The sequence below is a fragment of the Jaculus jaculus genome, chromosome 15, assembly GCF_020740685.1.
Source record: "Jaculus jaculus isolate mJacJac1 chromosome 15, mJacJac1.mat.Y.cur, whole genome shotgun sequence".
Taxonomy (NCBI): domain Eukaryota; kingdom Metazoa; phylum Chordata; class Mammalia; order Rodentia; family Dipodidae; genus Jaculus; species Jaculus jaculus.
The window spans coordinates 7,775,444-7,798,549 of NC_059116.1; the positions used below are offsets into that span (position 1 = coordinate 7,775,444).

The 23,106-nt window shown below is 49.3% G+C and overlaps 1 protein-coding gene across 1 annotated transcript in view; it reads left to right on the top strand.

Annotated features, from left to right (window-relative positions):
* Nucleotides 1–20,435, top strand: part of Phlpp1 (PH domain and leucine rich repeat protein phosphatase 1) — a 201,505-nt gene extending 181,070 nt beyond the window's left edge. The window contains exons 13-17 of the mRNA XM_004654634.2: nt 1,190–1,320; nt 6,792–6,896; nt 13,889–14,083; nt 16,344–16,572; nt 18,385–20,435. Of these exons, the coding sequence (XP_004654691.2) occupies nt 1,190–1,320; nt 6,792–6,896; nt 13,889–14,083; nt 16,344–16,572; nt 18,385–19,533 (1,809 nt within the window). The 3' untranslated portion in view covers nt 19,534–20,435. The remainder of the gene's footprint in view (nt 1–1,189; nt 1,321–6,791; nt 6,897–13,888; nt 14,084–16,343; nt 16,573–18,384) is intronic.
* The last annotated feature ends 2,671 nt before the right edge of the window (nt 20,436–23,106 follow it).

Here is a 23,106-nt window from a genome sequence, read left to right on the forward strand (position 1 = left end):
CCTGAGAGTTTCTCAGTTAATGCTTTATTTTAAGTATAGCTAAATATAGAGATGATCTTAAATAGAAAGATTGAGGGTGGAGGGACCTCTGGTGAAGATGGCATATTAGGAGCCACACCAAGGAAACCTGGAGAAAAAGGCAAGAAAACATACAGCACACTCTTCTACCAAAAAGTGAATATGTATAAGAAATTATTAACCTAGGGGAGACCCTGGCAGAGAAGCAGGAGGAGGGATCAGGAGCTTCCAGCAACCACACGACCAGCAAGGATTCAGCTCCAGCCAGTGGCCTCTAGGAAATGTGTCTACTTGCCAGGCTCAGCCCTGCCTTAGCCAGCAACAGCAGATCTGCTGGAAAAGGATTCTCCCACACATACCAGCCTTGCAAAAGTGAGAATCAAGACAAGAAAAAGAAAGTAAAAGAAAAAAAAGCAACGAAAGAGGATGGCTGTGGAAGACAACAGTAACTTGGCTGTAGCCTCAGAAACGACTCTGAAACAGACCTCAGCCCATACAAGGTCCTCTGTAGCCCACAGGAATGGGTCCCTGGGCAGACCTCAATCCAAAACACGAGGCAGTGAGTAGCACCAGACATTCAAGGCCAGATGGCAGCAAAACCCAGAACTAAGCTCCAATATGGCATGAAAGATAGGACTGCACAGCGCAAGACAGACAGACTCTGTCCCATCCCCCAGGGCCCAGGAGATCTTACAGAGGAAGTGACGGTTTAAACACAATTGCTGCTCTCACTGCTGGCCTGACAGCAGCTCCAGGGAGCTGGCTTTAGACACCGAGGGCCTCAAAACTCATCAAAGCAGAAATTCGAAGTTACAGGGAGCTCAACACTGAAGCTGTCTTGCAGCATACTCACCAGGGCACAGGAGCATTGCAGAGGGGCACAAAGGTTGTAAGAGCCTCAGGGTGGGAAAGAGTCACCCGGGCCACAAAGACCAACCTTATAGGGAATTCCGGTAATCCCACAAAATCACAAAAAGATTGAAGGTGGGTTTTCTGTTACTCAATGAGAGTATAAAGAATTTATTTTGCAAAGTCGTGTAAATGTGCATAGCAGAGTGACAAGGGAGCTGCCTGTTTATGTTACAGTCACTGGTCAGGCCAGTGTGCCTGCAGAGCATGGGACGTGGCACTGACAGATCATCTTCCTTGTCTCCATGTGTCTGTCCTTCAGTGTGTGGACCTGAGCTGTAACGAGCTAACTGAAGTCACCTTACCAGAAAATCTGCCACCCAAACTGCAGGAGCTCGACCTGACTGGAAACCCCCGCCTTGCCCTGGACCACAAAACCCTAGAGCTGCTGAAGTGAGTACTTGGTAAAGCTCTGCGGCCCCGTCAGAGTTCACTGGCAGTGGGCTGTAGAAGGTAGTGGAACACCTGAGATGGACAGTGAGAACCCAGGGGAGCTGCAGCTGAGATGCAGGCATACAAGCCTGGTGGGGGGGGTGGCGCCTAAGGCAGGTGTGAGGGTCAGGCGCTGAGAGGAGAGCTCGTGAGGGGAGCTAATTGGAAAGTAAATTCCAGGTTCCTTGAACGAAACTGGGCACGGGGCTCGAGGTAGATCCTGCTCAAGGGCTCTTCCTGTTTGCGTCACTGGAGGGCATCCTGGTTGTTTACTAAGTATGGCACGTTAAAGCTGTTGACTGAAAAGATGACATTATGTGCTTGTTTATCACCAAACTTGCCAAATGCCTATTAATATCACTTGTGTTCTACACTTAAATGTTATGTACGCATTAAAATCATGATATAGAGCTATGATACTAATTGGAAGAGTCTATACAGCATAGTATTGAAAGAAAGCTTACAAAGGTATTTGTATACATACAATCCCATTTTTGCAAAGTAAGCGTATGCATCATACATGTGTACATACCTAAAATATGCCTAAAGGACATATAATTTTAAAATTATGGACTGGAGGGATGGCTTGGCAGTTAAGGCCTACAAAGCCAAAGGACCCAAGTTCTATTCTCCAGGACCCATGTTAGCACAAAGGGGCGCACGCATCTGGAGTTCATTTGCAGTGGCTGGAGGCCCTGGCATGCCCATGCTCTCTCTCTCTTCCCTTCTTTCTCTGTCAAATAACAAAATAAATAAAAATTTAAAAATAAATAATTAAAGTAATTTTGCCCTGTGGGTAATAGGATGGACTGTGTTTTCTTCTCTAGACTTCTGAGTACTCACTTTTCACAGTCATATATACTGATCCTGTGTTGTTGAAAATCTTCCATATCTTAGGTAAAAACTGAGAAGGTGACTTTTAGCCAGTGGTACATTAGTACTTTATTTGGCTTAGTGCAAACCAAGCCTTGAACATTTACAGAGATTTCAGGTGAGAACCGGCTTCATGCTGGTCTGCTTATGACGTTTTAAGTTCTTAGTGGAGAAGTGGATTTGGTGTGCAGTTGGCGAGCAGAGTCTAAGCTGGGATCCTAGGGAGACACAGCCTAGGTTCCTTCTACTGTTTATGGATTTTATCAGAATTTAACCTGAAGCCCTCGGTCTGTCCAGACCTTAGTTATTTCATCTCCTGTAAGATGAGAGGGGTGGCTGACGTGATTTCCAGGTACTTTTCAGGCAAGCACCTTAACTGCTGAGCCCTTTCTAGGTGCTTTTCCAAACTAAGAGTTTTATGAATCATCGGAACTATTTCCATCTTAATGAGTCTTTTTTAACAAATATGATAGGGAAGTTGTATGTTAAGGAATGTACCAGTGCTGGGCCTACGCATGCCTGTAACCCCAGCACTTCGGAGGTTGGAGCAGGAGGGCGCCTGTAAGTTGGAGGCCAGCCTCGTGAGCCAGAGTGAATTCCACGTCAGGCTAGGCTAGAGTGAGGCCCTCAAAAAAAACCAACCAAAAGAATTCTGTGAAGATTTGACAGTAGATGAAACCCACTGTTTAGAGAAAACAAAATCAATTCCAGGTACATTAAAGAGTAGTTAAATCTATAGCAATCTATAAATTAAAATCATCTAAAAATATTCATAAGCTGTAAAGGACACTTTAAGTCAACACAGGGTTGAGATGCTGGGCATTGTGGCACAAGTTAATCCCAGCACTTGGGAGGCAGAGGTAGGAGGATCACTGTGAGCTTGAGGCCAGCTTGGGACTATAGAGGAAGTTCCAGGTCAGCCTGGACTAGCCTAGAGGAAGAGTGAGACCCTATCTCAAAAAAAAAGGAGGAGGAGGAGGAAGCTGGGCGTGGTGGTGCAGCCTTTAATCCCAGCATGGGAGGCAGAGGTAGGAGGCTCACCATGAGTTTGAGGCCTCCCTGAGACTACATAGTAAATTCCAGGTCAGCCTGGGCTAGAGTGAGACCCTACCTCAAAAAAAAAAAAAAGGGAAGGAAGGGGTTGAAAAAGTCTCAGTAAAAGAAATTAGAGGCAGGGGAGATGGCTTTGTGGTTTAAGCACTTGCTTGCAAAGCCTTCTGGCTTGGGTTCAAGTCCCCAGTACCCATGTAAAGCCAGATGCACAAAATGGCATATGTGTCTAGAGTTGGTTTGCAGTGACGATAGGACATGGTGCATCCATTCAGACTCATGTTCTCTCTCTCTCTCTCTCTCTCTCTCTCTCTCTCTCTCTCTCACACACACACACACACACATACACACACAAATAGTTTTTAGAAAAGATATCTGAATATTCAGACTGATATTAATATTTATATTATGTCTATGAATGAAGTTTACACATGGAAGTTTTAAATATCCAAAAACTATTAAATCTAAAAGGAAAATAACTGGAAAGAAACATAGATAAGCATGAAAAATTAAAAGCATTAATGTTTTAACAAAAGTGCTTTTTTTTTTTGGTTTTTCAAGGTAGGGTCTCACTCTAGCCCAGGCTGACCTGGAATTCACTATGTACTCTCAGGGTGGGCTCGAATTCACAGTAATCCTCCTACCGAGTGCTGGGATTAAAGGCATGTGCCACCACGCCTGGCAAAAAAGTACATTTTTATGTCAGTAAGAAAAGTTCTTACTTGGGCTAGAGAGATGGCTTAGCAGTTAAGCGCTTGCCTGTGAAGCCTAAGGACCCCGGTTCGAGGCTCGGTTCCCCAGGTCCCACGTTAGCCAGATGCACAAGGGGGCGCACGCGTCTGGAGTTCGTTTGCAGAGGCTGGAAGCCCTGGCGCGCCCATTCTCTCTCTCTCCCTCTCTCTGTCTTTCTCTCTGTGTCTGTCGCTCTCAAATAAATAAATAAAAATTTTTTAAAAAATTAAAAAAAAAAAAAAGTTCTTACTCAAACAGAGAATGAGCCAAGGACATTAACATTTAACAAAAGAAGAAGCAATGGTTACATGATAACATTTTCAACCTTATTAATATTTTTAAAATACCATGTATTCAAACAACACTCCAGATTAGTGCTTCAAGAGGCATCTAGCTTGGTATAGCTTTCCCTCACAAGCAGCTGCCAAACTCCATGTCAGGTTTTTAAAAGCATGCATACACTTTTGGATTCTATATAGCATAGCAAAAAGTTATCTTTTCAAATATGAGAAATAAGCTATTTATATTAAGCACAGAGATAATTATCAAGATATTTCCAATTATATTTGGAAAGAATATAAACCAATTTGAGAAAATATTCATGATACATGAGAAAAAAAGATACACGACTTCAGATTGATCAAGCAGTCAAGTGATCAGTATAGATAGGAAGGCAGTCCCAGCATCATACGTGTATAAATGAAATCTGCCCCTGTCCCGAGCTGTATGTTACGGGAGGAGTTGAAGTCCTGTGGTGAGGGCATGGTGCTCGCATGTTTAAAACCCAAAAAAAAAAAGCCTTGTGTGATGGCACACTCCTTTATTCCCAGCACTCAGAAGGCTGAGGTAGGAAGATTGCTGTAAGTTTGAGGCCAACTTAAGACTACATAGTGAATTCCAGGTCAGCCTGGGCTAGAGGGAGACCCTATCTCGAAAAGCCAAAAAAAAAAAAAAAAAAAAAGACATAGATAGTCATAGTGAAAATGTTCCCTTTTGTCTAACATCCAGAAGGGTGTGTGTTCTTAGTAAGTCTGAGTGGGGAGCGTTCATATGTTACTCATAGCTTTAGGACTGAGCAATCTGTTCTGCAGGAGCCAGGGTGCTTCATGTGGGACCAAACACCCCTCCCTTGATATCCGAGTCAGCATGTCCCCCCTTCAGATGCCTATTCAGACACATTGTTCACTTAGGCCAAAGGAGGACAAATGGCTGCTTCACTAGAAAGGGTTACTGAATAGGGGAGGGGCACTAAGGATTATTTTTTTCCTTTAGTAATCAAGCTACAAAATAGAATTATTCCTTCGAAAACTCTATTTAAAAAGTCTATAAAAATTATCCATCTCTTCAGAGATGAACCTTCTCTTTTCCTTAGAATCCAGAAGGTGGCAAAGATGTAATGAGAGCCTCAACTTCAGCTGTGGAAGCATAACTGACCACTTGAGAGATGCTGTTTAGTTTCTTCTCAGAGAGTATATAATAGCAGACTCTTAACTGCCTCTTTTGTATTGATCGGGTTGAAAACTTTAAAAAGGAACGATAACCTACTGTAAAATGACGTATTAACAGGGTTAGACATCTTACGTGGAATCCCTCTATGGGGTACATGTCTTTCAGATTTCCCAGGGGGGAGGACATGACTATTGTAATTGAGAATAGAATCTCTTCTTTAACCAGCTGTTTCTGTGACCAGAGTACTAGTTAGATGTTGATTTACGTCCACAGTTCTCAGGAGCAGGGTTCAGAGTTTGATTCAGAAATGAGTGAATGCCAACAGATACGTACAGTCCCTGGGGTAGTGACAGACGTATTTAGGCTTTAAGCTGTCAAGGAATGATATGTGCACTATTTTTATTTAAGAAGTATGAGGGGAACCCAGTGACACGTGTGTCCCATCTTTCTGTAGACTTTCTTGTCACAACCTCCTTTCCAGGGACATGGGTGCAGGCTAGTAGAGGCTGTTCTAAGAACAAATTGAAGGCTGGAGAGATGGCATAGTGGTTAAGGCGCTTGCCTGTGAATCCTAAGGACCCATATTCGATCCTTCAGGTCCCACATAAGGCGAACACACATGGTAACGCAAGCCCACAAGGTTGCGCACATGTCTGGAGTTTGATTGCAGGCTGGCAGCCCTGGCACACCAAGTTTCTCTCACACACACATAAAGAAATACAGGGCCGGGCTGGAGAGATGGCTTAGCGGTTAAGCGCTTGCCTGTGAAGCTTAAGGACCCCGGTTCGAGGCTCGGTTCCCCAGGTCCCACGTTAGCCAGATGCACAAGGGGGCGCACGCGTCTGGAGTTCGTTTGCAGAGGCTGGAAGCCCTGGCGTGCCCATTCTCTCTTTCTCCCTCTACCTGTCTTTCTCTCTGTGTCTGTCAGTCTCAAATAAATAAATTAATTAATTAAAAAAAAATACAGGGCCAGTTTGTTGGGCTTGCCTTACACACGAAAAAATGAGTTTACTTTTTCAACCCTTTCTTTTGTGTTTTTGTTTTGGGCCCCACCCCCCACTTTAAGACCTGCATGAGAACTTGAGAATACATGGTGTTCAAAGGCCCACTGTGTGAGGGCACTCTTGGTGTGGACGGCTGGTAAGGTGCGGGGAAGAGCCGGAAGGTCTGGGACTGACTCGCGCCGGGCTGAGCCCTGTCGTTTCGCGTTTAGGGAGTAGACGCATGTAGACCGCCAGCGTGGGACAGTGTCTACCTGCTGCCTTGTCAAGATGGTGAAGACTGTTGTTCAGGGCTCTAATGGCTCCCTCGCCTTGTTCTCTCCTTAGCAACATCCGCTGCTTCAAGATTGATCAGCCTTCGGCGGGAGACGCTCCCGGGGCCCCCGCGGTGTGGAGCCATGGCTACACGGAGGCCTCAGGAGTGAAAAACAAGTAAGCCTGCCCCTGGTCTGGCCGGGAAGAGAGACTCGGGGGCACAGCCCTTCCTCGTGGGAACACTCCCTGGCATGGCCCCTCCTAACTTAGCTTTACACACCACGCCAAGGGCCAGCCTGCCATCACGTAGTCTCCTCTTGTGAGAGACGTTGCTAGGAGACAGTGTAACTGACATATTATATCTGTGCAAGGCTCCAGTGTTTGGAAGAGGACTGAGTATTGAAATGCATCCCTGCTCCTTTGAAAAGCCCCTTTATCTTCCTCTGAAGCTGTTTACCAAGCAAAACAGGAGTAGTATTAAAGGCAGTGGCTTTGAGAGTCCCTATTCAAGGTCACTTACACCGGTGACCGCGGAGATGGGTCTGCCGTCCAAACAAGCTTGGCAGAGTTCGAGGTCCTTCCCCACGCCACCAGGAGTGGTTTGTCTGAATTTTCCTTTCTTCCCTATTTTCACCATTCCTCCTCTCCTAGACACAATGTTGGTTCTCCTGAGAAAGGCAGTCAGGCTTCTCAGACTTCCTACATTGTAAGAGGAGGTGCTGATGGAAAAGCACACTCGCCAGTCATCAGCGAGGGTGTGAGAGCGCCCTGCTCTGAGAGGGAAAGGCCGAAAGTGGAAGGCGAGGCAGCCATAACTCCCTGGAGTATTCAGCCCCATGCACATTTGACCAGCCCAGAAAGACGCTCGTCCTGGCGCTCAGGAGGCAGAGGCAGGAGAATTGCAAATGCCAGGCTAGCCTGGGCTACATAGTGAGAATCTGTTCCCCAAAACCAACACCCTCCCCTGAATAGAATGCCTTCCAACTTCCCAGGTGATTCCTGGCTGGAGCAGCTGCATTTTAATTAAAGGAGCCGTGTCTTTCTGCAGTGTGTGAAGCTCTTCTCATTCTGACTCTGGTGTGATCCTAATTAAACTTGTAATCTCTATGAATTAAGCAAGCAAGCATTTCCACTTGGGTTTTTCCTACCTGGTCTAACTTTTGTTATATCAAAATATACAGAGGTAAGTAGTGGTTGGGTCCTAAAGTGACCGTGCCTGAGGCCACCCCCTGGATCAAGAAGCTGGAGACAGGCAGTGCCCCATTTGGGATAACTTGCTGTCTTAGGAAATGGAGTCAAGAGTTTCGGTACTGAGATGAGAAACAGCCTGCCTGGATTCGAACCCAGGGTCTGCCCTCACTAGCTCAGGGAGCTGAATTTCTTCATCTGCTGTAAGGATAAGATGAGTAAATGTGGGTGGTGTGCTGAAGACACTTAAGTGTTACATACTGTTAATTAGTGTTAGTTTTCAGTGAGGCATGTTTGATTGATCATCGTTATCCCTCCAGTCCTTAAGGGTTGGGTTTTTATAGTTTCAAATTTCTACCTCTGCTGTTTGCTGTGGTGCATGGCAAGTACTGAACAAGTACAGCAGGAGGAAACCATCTGCAGTTGGCTGAGTTCATTCTTCTTAACACAGTCCTGCATGTTTTTTATTCACAAGTGTGTGTGTGTGTGTATGTGTGAATCAAGTTCTAAGAGAATGTCTTTTGAGTGCTGGTGACTTGCTTGCTTAGTCCACTCACTGTTAGTCAGAAAGTTGGCGGTTCAAGAATGTCTTTTGACTATTGCTAGGAATTGCATTTGGTCTATAATGATAGTATAGCCATCTTCACAGTGTTAATTCTGCTAATCCAGAGGAATGGAAGGTCTTCTCATCTAATGGGGCCTTCAGTTTCTTTGCTAAGTGTCTTAGAGTTTTCATTATAGAAATTTTCACTTCTTTATTTTTGGTAAGCCTGTTGTTAGGGATTGGGGGTGAAGGCGTTGAGAGGGGGTTTTTCTTGCTGACGTGTTCTTCGCTTGGGCACAGGAAAGCTGCTGGTGTGTGCGTGGTGACTGTGCCTGCTTTGCCGGGAGCATGTTGGCACTTCTGAGAGTTTTCCGGGGAGTCTGTGGTCTCATATCTTCTACAAATAGGGACAGTTTGACCCCTTCCTGTCCTCTGTGTGTGCTGGTTACTCCTTTGTCATGTTGCTGCTGATTCTAAGACTTACAGCTCTCATTAGGAGAGTGGAGGAAGCAGGCATCCTCATCTCACTCCTAATTTGAGAGGGACTGCTTTGATTTCTCAAAGGTATTTTTTAGGCACCTTTTATCAATTTAAGAAATTTTCTCTTTTGTATTTAGTCTGCAAAAAGTTCTTAAGACAAATGATACCACATTTGTTTTAAATATTTTTATTTATTTATTTATTTATTTGAGAACAACAGACACAGAGAGAAAGACAGATAGAGGGAAAGAGAATGGGCACGCCAGGGCTTCCTGCCTCTGCAAATGAACTCCAGACGTGTGCGCCCCCTTGTGCATCTGGCTAACGTGGGACCTGGGGAACCGAGCCTTGAACCGGGGTCCTTAGGCTTCACAGGCAAGCGCTTAACCGCTAAGCCATCTCTCCAGCCCAATACCACATTTTAATATAAGCTTTTGCTGCATAAGAGAGATGATGATAGGTTATGCAGATTGTGTTTAAAGTGTGGGCTCAGGTCTATATTCCCAGGATAAACTCCACGTGGGTGTGGTGATTTATTTTTTATGCTGCAGGTCTATTTGCTGGTGAATCGTTGAGGATGTCTGTTCCTTGGTGGACACTGACCTGCAGTTTCTTACAGTGTCTTCGTTTGGTGTGCTGTCAAGCGTATGTTGGCCTCACAGACTGAGTTACAGAGCTTTCCCTTGCTTGTGTTTTCAGAGTTTGTGTAGAATCGATTTTTGCATATTTCTTTAAAGTTTGAAGGAATTTACCAGTAAAGTCATTGGGCCTGGAGTTTTCTCAAGTTTTTAACTACTTGTGAGTTTGTTTAGCAAAGGATTATCTCATCTTAAGTGAAGTTAGTAATTTGTATGTTTCATGGAATTTGTTTCATCTAGTTATGAGATTTATCAGCCCAAACTTCTTGATAGTAGTTTATCTTACGCTTTTAATATCCATAGAGCGTGCAATGATGGCCCCTCTGATTCATAATACCGCTTAAAAAAAAAATTCCTGATACTTTTGTTTTAGGCTTGTTAACTTACTGATATTCTTTTTTGTTTTGTTTTGTTTTTCGAGGTACAGTCTCACTCTAGCACAGGCTGACCTGGAATTCACTGTGGAGTCTCAGGCTGGCCTCGAATTCATGGCGATCCTCCTACCTCTGCCTCCTGAGTGCTGGAATTTAAGGCGTGTGCCACCACGCCTGGTGATTTACTGATATTCTTAAAGAACTCATGTTTTGATTCGTTGATTTTTATGATTTTTTTGTGTTTCCATCACTTCTTATTTTTATTTCAGACCTTTCTCATAATATTATTATAGAAATTTGTTAATTTCCTTCTGAGCAGTTTCTTAGCAGTGTACTCATTTTGTTTGACTTGAATCCTTTAAATTAACTGGGCTTGATTTTTGGCTCATAATATGATCTTTCTTGGGCTAGAGAGATGGCTTAGCAGTTAAGCACTTGCCTGTGAAGCCTAAGGATCCCGGTTTGAGGCTTGATTCCGCAGGACCCACATTAACCAGATGCACAAGGGGGCACATGCGTCTGGAGTTCGTTGGCAGTGGCTGGAAGACCTGGCACTCCCATTCTCTCTATCTGCCTCTTTCTCTCTCTGTCTGTTGCTCACAAATAAATAAATAAATAAAAATAAACAAAAAAATCTAAAAAATACGATCTTTCTTACTTAAAATTCTATGTGCATTTGGACAAAGAATGCTTTCATGTCAGATTAACATTGTTGATACAGCTGAGTTAGATATCTATACTGACTTTCTGTTGATGGTTTTTGTGAATTACTGAATTTTTTTCTTGGTCTAAGAGTTTTGATTAAAAATTTAGGATCCAGCTAATCTCCAAATAATACATCACTTCAGAAATATGCACCACAGGTTCTCCTTTCCCCATCGTTTCGCCATTGCTGTCCGTGTTTTATTACGGAGCATGTCACTAGTGTTTTTAGTGTGTTACTTTACATCAGCTGTATGTGTGTGCCGTGCATGCATGACGGTGTGGGGGTGCTTGCGTGTGTGTGCATGTGGGAGCCAGAGGTCAGCGTCAGGCGTCTATCACTGTCCACCTTATTGGCTGAGACAGGATCCCTTACTGATCCCGGAGCTCGTGCATTTAGGATCCACCCTCTCCATCTCCCAAGAGCCGGATAACAGTCATGCAGTGCCACGTCTGGGACGCGCATGGGTTTGAGGGATCCCACTGAGGCCCTCACCTGGCGCATTGTGCTTGCTGACACCAATATCCCGTGGCCCTTTTGAGCCAGGTAATTCTTTGCTGTCAGGTGATGGGGGAGAAGACCGTGTGCACTGCGGGATGTTGAACGTGTCTCCTGCCAATGTGCTGTCTCCCTGCCCCATCATGGCGGTATAAAATGTCTGCCACGCGTCATGCGCGATGCACTTCCTTCCCCTGTGCAGCCTGGATTCCACTAGAATTTCCACATTCTTCCATTTCCATTTCTTGCCGGGCCGCCCTCCCGGTAGTAAATTCTTGTATCTGTACATCTGAAAATGTCACAGGCCTTAACTTTCCAAAGCTGTGTTTCGTGGCTAAAGTGTCTAGCCCGCCTTCTCGTCTTTTTCTGCCAGTGCCTGGGAGGTGCTCTTCACCGTCACCTGCATGTCCCCGAGAAGCCAGCTGCCACTCATGGCTGTGCGCCCACCCCAGCCCCCCTTCCTCCTCGGTTTTAGCAGTAGGTGTCCCATGTGCCTACGTGGGGTTTGGGTTCATGTGTCTCTTATTGGCAGTGTGTGGGGCTTGTTGTAGGTGTATAATGGTCAGATTTGAAATTTTAGCCATAAATTCTTAATTTTTCATTGTCCCTCCTCTTTCAAGATTCCCAGGCGCTGCATGTTAAGCTGTTCGGCCTGTCCCACCACTCGCTGGTGCCCTTCCCCCTTTCATAGTCCTCTCTGTTCTTCTTTGTTGTGTTTGTGGTTTTAGAGACAAGGTTTCCCCATATAGCCCAAGCCAGCCCTGAGCCTCTAATCCTCCCACTTCAGCCTGCCGAGTGCTAGGATTTGGGGTGCGGGTGCCACTGTCATGGCTTCTCTGCTTCGTTTCATATAGTTTCTGGGACATGGGTCAGTTACCTGGAAATAGCTTCTGCCAAGCCAGCCTGGGTGGAGCGATTCTGCTGTCAGTACTGAGAGCATCCCCCCCCCCCACACACACACACGCACGGCACACACACACACCCCGCCCGCCCCCTCTCTCAGCCTCCCGCTTTGCGCTTCGCCGGGCCCAGGCAGGGCGCACACCAGGCTCTGTCCAGTGGCTGAATGTTCTTGTGGCTTTTGCTGCTGTCTGTCAAGGAAGGGCTGAGTTCACTCAGCTCACAGCTGGAGAGCGCAGGGAAGGTTTGGTGGCTGGAGCATGCAGCAGCTGACCACGGCGCACGCGTAGGCAGGACGGAGCGATGCTGTGGTGCTCAGCTCGCTTCCTCTCTCTGACTCGGGCTGCAGCCCATGGGCTGGTCCTGCCCACAGGTTAGGATGGCTCTTCCCACCTCACTCAGCCCCATCTAGAAAACCCCTCACAGACGTGCTCCAAGGTTCGTTTCCTGGGTGATTCTAGGTCCTGCCAGCAGTCAGCATAACCGTCCCAGTAAGTAACACGTGGAAAGCAGTAAGGCAGCTTGAAGTTGGGAGTGATTAGGTTGCTCCGGTGTTGCAGTCAGGTTCGCATTGCTGCCGGAAATCACCCAACCAAGCGCAGCTTGTGCGGGGGAAACAAAAAGGTGTATTTTGGCTTACAGACTTGAGGGGAAGCTCCATGATGGCAGGGGAAAACTATGGCATGAGCAACATCAGATGGACAACAGCAACAGGAGAGTATGCCAAACACTGGCAAGAGGAACCTGGTTATAACACCCATAAGCCCGCCCCCAACAATACACAGCCTCTAGGTAGGAGGCTTTAATTTCTAAATTGGCCTCAGCTGGGGGCATGGTCATCCGGAACACCTAAGTTTATGTGGGACGCCTGAGTCTGGCCACTGCACGCGGGTTGTAGAGTAGACCTGAAGTGGGGTCTCCTCGACAGGTGACAGTGCTGAGGACCCTTCTTAAGATATGTTTTCATGTTTTCTGTTTGACTACAGTGTCTGAGTGGTCTCTTGTGCTTTGGCCAGTGGTAGAGGTTTTCCTTAATAACTATTGGATACATGAAGCTACAAATGCATTTTTTAATTTATTTGAGAGAGAGAGAAGCAGATAGAATGGCATGACAGAGCTTCCAATCACTGCAAAAGAACTCCAGACACGTGCATCTGGGTTGGGTGGGTACTGAGGAATCAAATCTGGTTACTTAGGCTTCACAGGCAAGCCCTTAACTGCTAAGCCATCTCTGCAACTAACTCACTATCTAATGTTATTTCTCATGCCCCTTATTCCCCTTCTTTCATTGCCATTAAAAAGAAATAAAAAGGCTGGAGAAATGACTTAGTGGTCAATCCACCTGCCTGCGAAGCCTAAGGACCCAAATTTGATTCCCCAGTACCCAGGTAAGCCAGATGCACAAGGTAGCACATGCATCTGGATTTTGTTTGAGGTAACTTAAAGGCCCTGGTGTGCCCATTCACTCCCTCTCTCTCTCTCTCTCATAAATAATTACATAATTAAAAATCAGAGATAGGTGTAGTTAGCGCTAGGGAGGCAGGAGCAGGTGGATCTCCATAGCGAGTTCTAAGCCAGCCAGGGCTGCACGGTCAGCCCGCGCCTCATTGAACAAATCAGAAGAGAAGGCGGCAGAGGCAGCTGATAAGCATCATGAGTGTGAATCCTTTTCCCGTGTGTGTGAAGTTGGCTGATACAAATTTTCTAGACTCTACAACTATTCTAGAGCCAAGAAGAAAGAGACAAACTGGTGTGTTCTTAAAAACCAACAAACCAAAAATCAGAGTTGGGTTAGCTGTAGAGAGGAGACCTGTAGACGCCTCACAGCATTTCTTATTCTGCAGACTGTGTGTCGCAGCCTTGTCTGTGAACAACTTCCGTGACAACCGAGAAGCCCTCTACGGGGTGTTTGAAGGCGACCGCAACGTGGAGGTGCCCTACCTTCTTCAGTGCACCATGAGTGACATCCTGGCTGAAGAGCTCCAGAAGACGAGGAGCGAGGAAGAGTACATGGCCAACACGTTCATAGTGATGCAGAGGTAACGCAGGGCGCCTCTGCTCAGTACGCGTCCACCCGCCCTCCTGTGCGGCCCACGCCAGCCTTGATTTTGTCGCCCTCTGCCTTCGCCTCCTTGTGCTGAGAGGACAGCGGGCCTGGCTCTGCCTCTGCTCTTTGGTGTCTCCCTCTTGCTGGCATCCAGGGCTCAGAGCTGGGGAGACCACTCAGCACCCAGGGGCACTTTGCCTGTAGAGCCTGCCAGCCCAAGCTCTGGTCCTCACAGCCCATGGACAGCTTGTTTGCAGTGGCAAGTGACGTACACACACACACACACACACACACACACACACACACACGGGGGGGGGGGGGTAATAGAACCCAGTGCTCAGCCGTCTGGGCGCCTCTGGACTCTGGCTGCTGGAGCTGCCCTCAGGCCATTTCTGCTGCTGGATTGTCAGCAGCCCTTGCTTCTGTCTGGCTAGAGTGTCATGGTTTACAGCACCACCCCGGCCCCCAGTCCCAGGAACTCCGCATGCTCCTTAGAGCGCCTGCCCTGTGTCTGCACACACTGCAGGAGAGGACCCCACTGCTGTGAGAGAGAGCTGCGGGGCGGGGTATTGTTGGAGCATCCAAGGCCCGACGTCGTAAGGACCCCCTTAGTCAAAGAATGGACCGTTCCTAAGGTCTTCGTGGATTACAAGGGAATTGCCTAGCTATAAGCACTGCATTGCAGGCCCTGTCCCTTGTGCGACAGGGTCAGTACCCAGAGGTCACCTCAGCCGTGGTGCTGCGCTCCACCTCTGCCCCCCACACACCCCGCACCGCACGTCAGCCCAGGTGTCTGCTGCAGAATGCTCTTCCCAGCTGCCTGCAGAGTTAGGGTAGGTGGGTCTGGTCGGGGTCCTTGCCACCAGACACATGTCTGGCAGATTCCCAGGAGGCACAAATAGCAGTTGGCCACAGTGGTAAGTCCCCAGAGAGAAAGGTATTGCTGCTGCTCCTCCTCCATGAGTGAGAGACTGAGGGACCGAGAGGCGAAGCGCAGGCCCCGAGGGCCAGTGGACAGTCCAGCCAGGATCCTGGTCGCCTGCAGTGAGACGCCAGGGCTGCTCTGGCCACCAGGCCCAGCAGCAATTCTGTCTTCATCCACTGGTTTCCCCTAGAGAATAAAGCGTGTGTCACCCACACAGACAGATACCCTTCACAAGACTGGAGTGAGAATGAAAAACTGGGAACTTCAAACCAGTTGCTCACCCGTCTTCATGGTTTCTGTGCCTTTGGGAGAAGGTAGTGCTGCCGTTCAAGGGCCCAGAGTCAAATCTGTTCCTGGACGTCTGTGTGTACAAATCTAGAATCCACATGGTAGGTCAGTTTCCAGGGTCTCTGGTGTGACTCGGCTGCATCTGTGAACAGGGCGCAGGACTGTGAAGAGCTTTCGGTCCTTAGAGGAACTGAATGTCCATGGAGTCTGGTTTCCTACTGTGTGCAGCCCGGCAGTCCAGGTGTCCACTGCTGCTGTTGCCAGGTGCCTAGCTCAGACCGGACAGGAGCTACCAGTGCCCCAGGACCCGCCCGCCCTAGTGCTAGTAACTGTCACTCTCTGTACCTAGGCCTCGAAGGGAGAGCCACTTGTGGGGCTTGTGACCAAAGTTTTTTGCCCCATTTTGTTGTCAGTATTTTCAAGTGCTTGGAATAACCAGTACATCTGAGGAGTGATGGTCATGAATAAAAGGATAAATCGTAAACACTCAGTATTTGGTTGTCAGAATGTTCTAGAATGAGTAGTACTGGCTAAGGAAGCCCTGGCTGCACAGGGTGAGATGGGCAGCAGGTGTCCCTCAGAAGAGGGAAGGTGGCGAAGGCTGGTCTGCAGGGTGTCTGGGACATTGGGTGTTCATACCTGCTCTGAGTCACGAGGTCGCATCATTGTTCCTTCCTGGGAGCAAAGGGGACTTGGAGAAAGGGATGGAAAAAGAAGTGATCGTTTCTGGCCACTTTGGGATGTACTGATAGGGCAGTGTGACTGTCATGGGCACAACAGGCCGAGAGCTCCCTCCTTTGACACCAGCAGCTGAGGCTTTGCCTGGCAAAGCGACGCTTCCCCAGTGAGCACCGTGCTCTGGGTGTGGGTGTGCTGTGTCACATTCCAGCATCTCCCCTTCCGGCAGCTAAGGGCCTTTGATGGATGGGGCTGTCCAGTCCCTGAGTCTCCCTGGTCCTGGTCATTGGTACAGTCTGGCTGCTGAGTGAACAGACTCGTGAGACACAGTGAGTTTTCACCCCTTCTCTTGGGATTTCAGGAAACTTGGAACTGCTGGGCAGAAACTTGGAGGGGCTGCAGTCCTGTGTCATATCAAACACGACCCTATGGACCCAGGAGGGTCCTTTACCTTGACCTCTGCTAACGTGGGCAAGTGCCAAACAGTTCTCTGTCGAAATGGGAAGCCACTGCCTTTGTCCAGATCTTACGCCATGAGCTTTGAAGAGGAGCTGAGGAGAATTAAGCAGCACAAGGCCATTATCACTGAGGTGAGCAGAGGCAGGTCATGGCAGAAACCCAGAAGGGGACCCTGATCCTCAGAGGAATGTTTTGAAGTCAGTCCAAAATTAGAATTGCAAATCCAGTGTCACAAAGTACATTCCCTGATGATAAGTCTACAGGTATTGTATAAAATCTCTACCTTTATTATAGGATAATAAAACATTATCATCTGCTAAATTTGCAGAGTGCTTCATGAGTATTTTTGCATTTGATCTTGACGGCTAGCTCACAGAGACACCAGTTTGGTTCTGAGGACTCCGGTGTTCCTGTATTGGCTCTGCCGCTTTCAGGCTCTCACCTTTAAACCTTCCTGCTGCCCCACCTGTCTTCTGTCTGTCAAGCGAGACGGGATCTATCCGCCCTTCTTACAAACGAGTCTGACTCCCAAACTGTGGGTGTCTAACTCTCACAGTTACTTTGTTTCCAGCGTCATGTCCACTTGACATGTCATGCGGGAGGTGGCAAGTTCTGGAGACATTCCTTCTCATCAAAAGTAGGTGGGAAGGGGGCTGGGGAGATGCTCAGTGGTTCAGAGGGCTTGCCGCCCAAGCCTGAGGGCCTGCGGAGCCCCGCCCCGCACACGTGGAAAGCCCTGCTCGTGGCCCTGCGGGGCAGCGACGGACGGTGGAAAGGGCAGCTCTGGGGTGACTGAGAGACCCCAACCCCATCGCAGGGACACCACCTGAGGTGCTCTGGCCTCCGCATGCACATGTACACACCACACATCCCATCACACACTGCGCGCATGCGCGCGCACACACCCCCCAACAAAGACCGGGAGGACGGTGCTGCTAGCAAATGGTGGTGGAAGCTGGGACTGTGACTTACTATCCTGCAGTGTGGGGGACATCCCCACAGTAAAGACTTACCTGGCCACAAAGTGACAGTAGTGCCGCGAGGAAGAGACCAAGCAGTAACAGTGTAACGGGACTCGGTTCTAGCAAAACTCCAGAGGCCTCCAGCTCTTCTTCCTGCTTCACTCTCTGATGCGCTCTTGTAGCAGTCACCTTCCGTGACCCGAAGACCTCGCAGTTACCCTACCCGTCTGCCTGCAAGAGGCTTCGGACCTTTCTTACTGGCATGGCGGCACCCCAGAACTGCGTGTGTTTCTTCTCCTGCTGATGGCGCGCCTGTCCCTTTCCTGACCCTTAGACATTCCCACCACCCTTGTAGCTAGAGAACTGAGGGGCTGACGTGCCCTCGCCTCCCCCGTTTCTCCAGCTGGCTGACCTACCTGAGGAATGAGCAAGCATGTGTGTTGTGGGAGTTTGTGTAAAAATGGACAGGTCTCGGGCTGGAGAGATGGCTTTAGTGGTTAAGGCATTTGCCTGAAACCCAAAGGACCTCGGTTCAATTCTACAGGACCCACATAAGCCACATGCACAAGGGGGCGCATGTACCTGGAGTTTGTTTGCAGTAGCTGGAGGCCCTAACACACCCATTTTCTCCTGCAGTGTCTCTCTCTCTCTCTCTCTCTCTCTCTCTCTCTCTCTCTCTCTCTGCCTCTTTCCCTCTATTGCTCTCTCAAATAAATAAATAAAAAGTTAAATTTAAATGTAAAAAATCAAAAAATGGACAGGTCTCCCCACCCAGTGCAAACATGGTTCCAGGAAGGAAATAGTTGAGTACTTTCATCTTGTCCCTGCTGCTCCTTCCGTGCTCAGACCTTCAGGCTGAGCCAAGGCTCCTGTGTGGACCACCCGGCACTTCCCTGTAGCTCCCAGTCGGGTACCCAGGGGCGGCTGGGCGGCGACCGCAGGCGCCCTGTGCTCACTGCCTCTCTGGACTCTTTCTTCCAGGACGGCAAGGTGAACGGAGTGACGGAGTCCACGCGCATCTTGGGTTACGCCTTCCTGCACCCCAGCGTGGTGCCCCGCCCCCACGTGCAGTCGGTGCTCCTGACCCCTCACGATGAGTTCTTCGTCCTGGGCAGCAAGGGCCTGTGGGACAGCCTGTCCATCGAGGAGGCCGTGGAGGCTGTGCGTAACGTGCCCGATGCCCTGGCTGCCGCCAAGAAACTGTGCACGTTGGCCCAGAGCTACGGCTGCCACGACAGCATCAGTGCCGTGGTGGTGCAGCTCAGTGTCGCCGAGGACAGCTTCTGCTGCTGTGACCTCAGCGCCGCTGGGAGCGTGCCGCCACCCAGCCCTGGCATCTTCCCGCCCTCGGTCAACATGGTGATCAAGGACCGGCCTTCAGACGGGCTGGGCGTGCCGTCCTCCAGCAGCGGCATGGCCTCTGAGGTCAGCAGTGAGCTGTCCACCTCGGAGATGAGCAGTGAGGTGGGTTCCACAGCCTCCGATGAGCCCCCGCCTGCAGGCACGAGCGAGGGCAACCCTGCCTACCCCAGCGAGCCGCGCTGCACGCTGCACCCGGTCTGCCTGCCCAACGCCTTCCAGCGCCAGCTCTCCAGCGCCTTCTCGGACAACGGCCTGGACAGCGACGACGAGGAGCCCATCGAGGGCGTCTTCAGCAACGGCAGCCGGGTGGAGGTGGAGGTGGACATCCACTGTGGCCGGGCCAAGGAGAAGGACAGGCAGCGGCACCAGCTGCAGGTGCCGGCCGAGGCCAGTGACGAGGGCATCGTCATCAGTGCCAACGAGGACGAGCCAGGTCTGCCCCGGAAGGCGGACTTCTCCGCCGTGGGGACCATCGGGAGGCGCAGGGCCAATGGCTCCGTGGCACCCCAGGAAAGGAGCCACAATGTGATCGAGGTGGCCACAGATGCGCCGCTCCGAAAGCCTGGAGGCTATTTTGCTGCCCCAGCTCAGCCTGATCCTGATGACCAGTTCATTATCCCCCCGGAGCTGGAAGAGGAGGTCAAAGAGATCATGAAGCACCACCAGGAGCAGCAGCAGCAGCCAGTGCCCCCATCCCAGCCCCAGCAGCTGCCGCAGCGGCCGTTCCCTACGGACCAGCTGCCGGACTATGACGACACGCCGCTATGACCCAGCGCGAGCGCTGACTCAGAAATAGACCGACCCGCCCAGCGAGCGCGAGGCTCCCGGGCTCCGTCAGGCAGGGCTTCTACTCCCAGACTTGCCCGTCTCTGCAGCTCGCCTGTAGGTCCTCTTTCTATTGGTTATTTTTTAATAATTACCACTTTTCTTCTAGTGACCCTTTACCAATATGATTTAAATTTGTTAACTTCTTTCCCTAACGTATCAGATGTGTAAAGACAAAGAACAAAAGGTTTAATATATTACAGAGAAACAGTTAATAATGTAATATTTTTAAAAATGGCTTTTTGTTGTTTGTTTGGAAGGCAGGGCAGGTCGCCATTGCTAAATGATTTAATAATATTATAATTCTGTATTTCTTTGGGGGGGAGGCTTTTTTTTGTCTTGAAAATGATCGACATTTGTAGACTATGGAGACTAACTCCTAGGAGTTGCTTTACTCTGTCAGGTGACTTAAGTCACTGGGAGTCACTAATTTTCTCTGAGAGAACAGTTGATTGAGAAATTTCTATTGTAAATAGCTGTGTTACATAGTGAGGCTTAAAATGTTTTCTAGTCTTGGCATAAGGACACAAATCTAAATAACTAGCTTCTCTTCCCTCTCTGCCCAGTCCCCACCTTGCTCACCATCAGTGTGGTCATTGGCCAGCGTGCTCTGTGCAGGGCAGTGGACCTGCGGCAAGAGCCTGCACTGGGAAACGCAGAACCTGTTTCCTTCCTGCCCCCGCCCGGCCTGCGACTTTGCAGACACTCTGACTGTGTGTACTGCCGCCGCCATGAGCATGACCGTAGAGTCCATCAGACCGTCTGCATACCCAGTGCTATCAAAGCAGAATGCACAAATGGACGTGTCACGATGTTTGTTATAATAAATATGAAATTTACACGTATTGGGCCCATCTGCCTTTGTCTCAGCAGTTAGTTAGTTGTGCCTCACAATCACACCAGCTCGGGTCTGGAAGAAATTGATGTAAGGTTGAGGTGATCAGGCAATGTTGACTTGGGTTTTGTCTTTTTAAGGTAAAAACGCCCACAGGTTCTGCTACAGTCCGTGAGACTGACCTTCCACTTAGCAGTACACAGGGCTGGTGTGATGTCCTGTCTCCTAACTGCCCTGGTGACAAGGGAATATGTAGAGGTTGCATAGAAGAGGTCCCCGCAAACCTTGTATTCTGCAAGGTCAGGTTAGCCTTCAGTGTTTCCGGGGACCCCTAGATCACATGAGCGGAGCCTGCTGCCCCCCCCCCCCGTGCCCCAGCAGAAAGAGTGTGGGCACAGTGAGTGTGCTCAAGGAATCCAGCATGCCTAGCTGACTCCCCTGGCACTTGACAGTCGGCCCCACCCTGCGCTGAGCTGTGTGGAAAAGATGCATGCCATCTGCGTCTCAGGTGAACTAACCACGACCCCCTTTCTCCCTTCAGATCTCCCCTCAGCAGGACGCGGCAGGTCTTAATCCTCCTCCTGTAGACTTGGGACAGGGTGTCTGTCCATTCCTAGGTGGCCACTGGTCCATCCGTCTGGTGGTGACTGCATTTCTGATTCAGGCCATACACCCTGCCTGTGGGGAACTTCCAAGGCTATCTAAGTATAATCACCTCATTGTAGCCCAGTGCAGGACCCAGTGGCAAAGGGAACTGGGTTTCCCCAGAGCAGCAGAGCTTTGTCCCTGAAACTAAAGTGGGTTCATCTCAGGAGCCCTACCACACGCCAGTCTGCAGCCCCCGCTCTTCATGCAGCTCATGGGTAGGAGTGGCCGTGTGAGACTCCCCCCCCTCCCCGCCTCACTCCCTGGTAGCACCCAGCTGGCTTGCTGACTTCCCCCGTCCGCACCGTCCCCAAGGCCGGGGTTCCCCCGTTGTTGCCTTTGAAGAAGCGGGCAAGGCTAGTCTTAGGGCTTTTCTCCCACTCACCTCCCGAGGGGTCAGAACCCGTGGAGTGTGGTAACAGGAGCCAGCGAGGACTTGGGGACTCCGTGGTGCGTCCCACAGCCACTCATGGGCCAAGCGAAGCCACCGGGCTCAGCACAGACCTCATGTGGAGACGGATGTGGGAGAAGAGCTGGTGTTCTAACGAGTCCCTGGTTGCGTCCATTCCATCATTGTTCCGTGTTCCTGCACAGCATGGAAGGTGACGCCGGTCATACAAGGGGGTGTGTGGGACTCAGGGCACCTCGGGGGTGGAAAGGTTCTCTTGTGGAGAGTGTGTCCATTGACCGACTCAACATAGGTGTCTCCCCAGCTGCTTTTTATTTAGTTAGTTAGTTAGTTTCTTTTTTGGTTTTCTGAGGTAGGGTCTCCTTACTCTAACCCAGGCTGACCTTGAGTTTACTATGTAGTCTCAGGGTGGCCTCGAACTCACGATGATCCTCCTACCTCTGCCTGGGAGTGTAGAGATTGTGTGTCACCACGCCCAGCTCCCCCCAGCTACGTTTTAAGGAGGATGTTTTCTTTCATCTGTTCACGAAGATACCTTCTCATAGCTGCTCTTAACACGGAAGTGAGAGTTGAGTATGAAAGAGGTGATGCTTGAAGAGTTCTGGAGCGGCATCTGCAGGATGTCGGGCGCTGAGCTCCCTGCCCGTTGTATTCCCTGCTTCCTGGGGCAAAATCTGGATGCCCCCCCCCCCCCCCCCCGCCCCAGAAGTCAGAAGTCAGAGAGGACAACCAAGCCACGCTTTGACTGGTAGAATAAAAGCCCTGACTGAGGCTCCTCAGTGCTGTTTGGGGCTGGGTCTGCCTCGGGCTGCCTTGTCTGGGCCCTCAAAACTTTCTCAAACTTCCTGCCCTCTAGTGAGGGGCTCCAAGCCTTCTCGGGCCACAGAGCCAACCTGTGACCTGCTTTCTTGTGATCGCTTCTGTCACACCGCCACCTACTGGTGGGTTCAGCCTGCGGGTGCAAATAGGCTTTACTTTTTTTTCTTTTTCTTTTCAATCGTCTTCTAGAAGAAACTGTTTATGTTTGACCGTTTTCCTAGACACATGATGGAAAGCAATCCTCATCACTAATTACGTGTAGCACAGGATCTATTAAATCCTCATGTTTACTGTGTTGGCTTCCACTTTGTGAGCTTGTGTAATTGATGAGAGCCGATCTCTGTAATGGGAATGTAATTTCCCATGGGAAATTAACATGTAGAAGAAATACCAGGAAAGGTAACCAGAATTATAAAGAAGTATAACTCCATCATCCAGCCAATTCCCAATTCCTCACTCCCTGGAGTTAGGAAACAAAGGCGAACAACCATCTGTAACCGGCCTTGAGTCTTACAGGACAACATCTACAGCGCACCTGAGCAGCTGGGAGAAGAGGAATAACTCCTGTTCAGAGCCAGTTACGTTGACGCACATGTGAACATTCATCAGATGGTCTTTTAACTCCGCCCATGACCCATATCAGAAGATACCTTTTTATTTTATTTTATTTTTTGGTTTTCTGAGGTAGGGTTTCACTCTAGTCCAGGCTGACCTGGAATTCACTGTGTATTCTCAGGCTGGCCTTGAACTCATGGTGATCCTCCTACCTCTGCCTCTCCAGTGTGACCACTCCCAGCTTACCATTTCT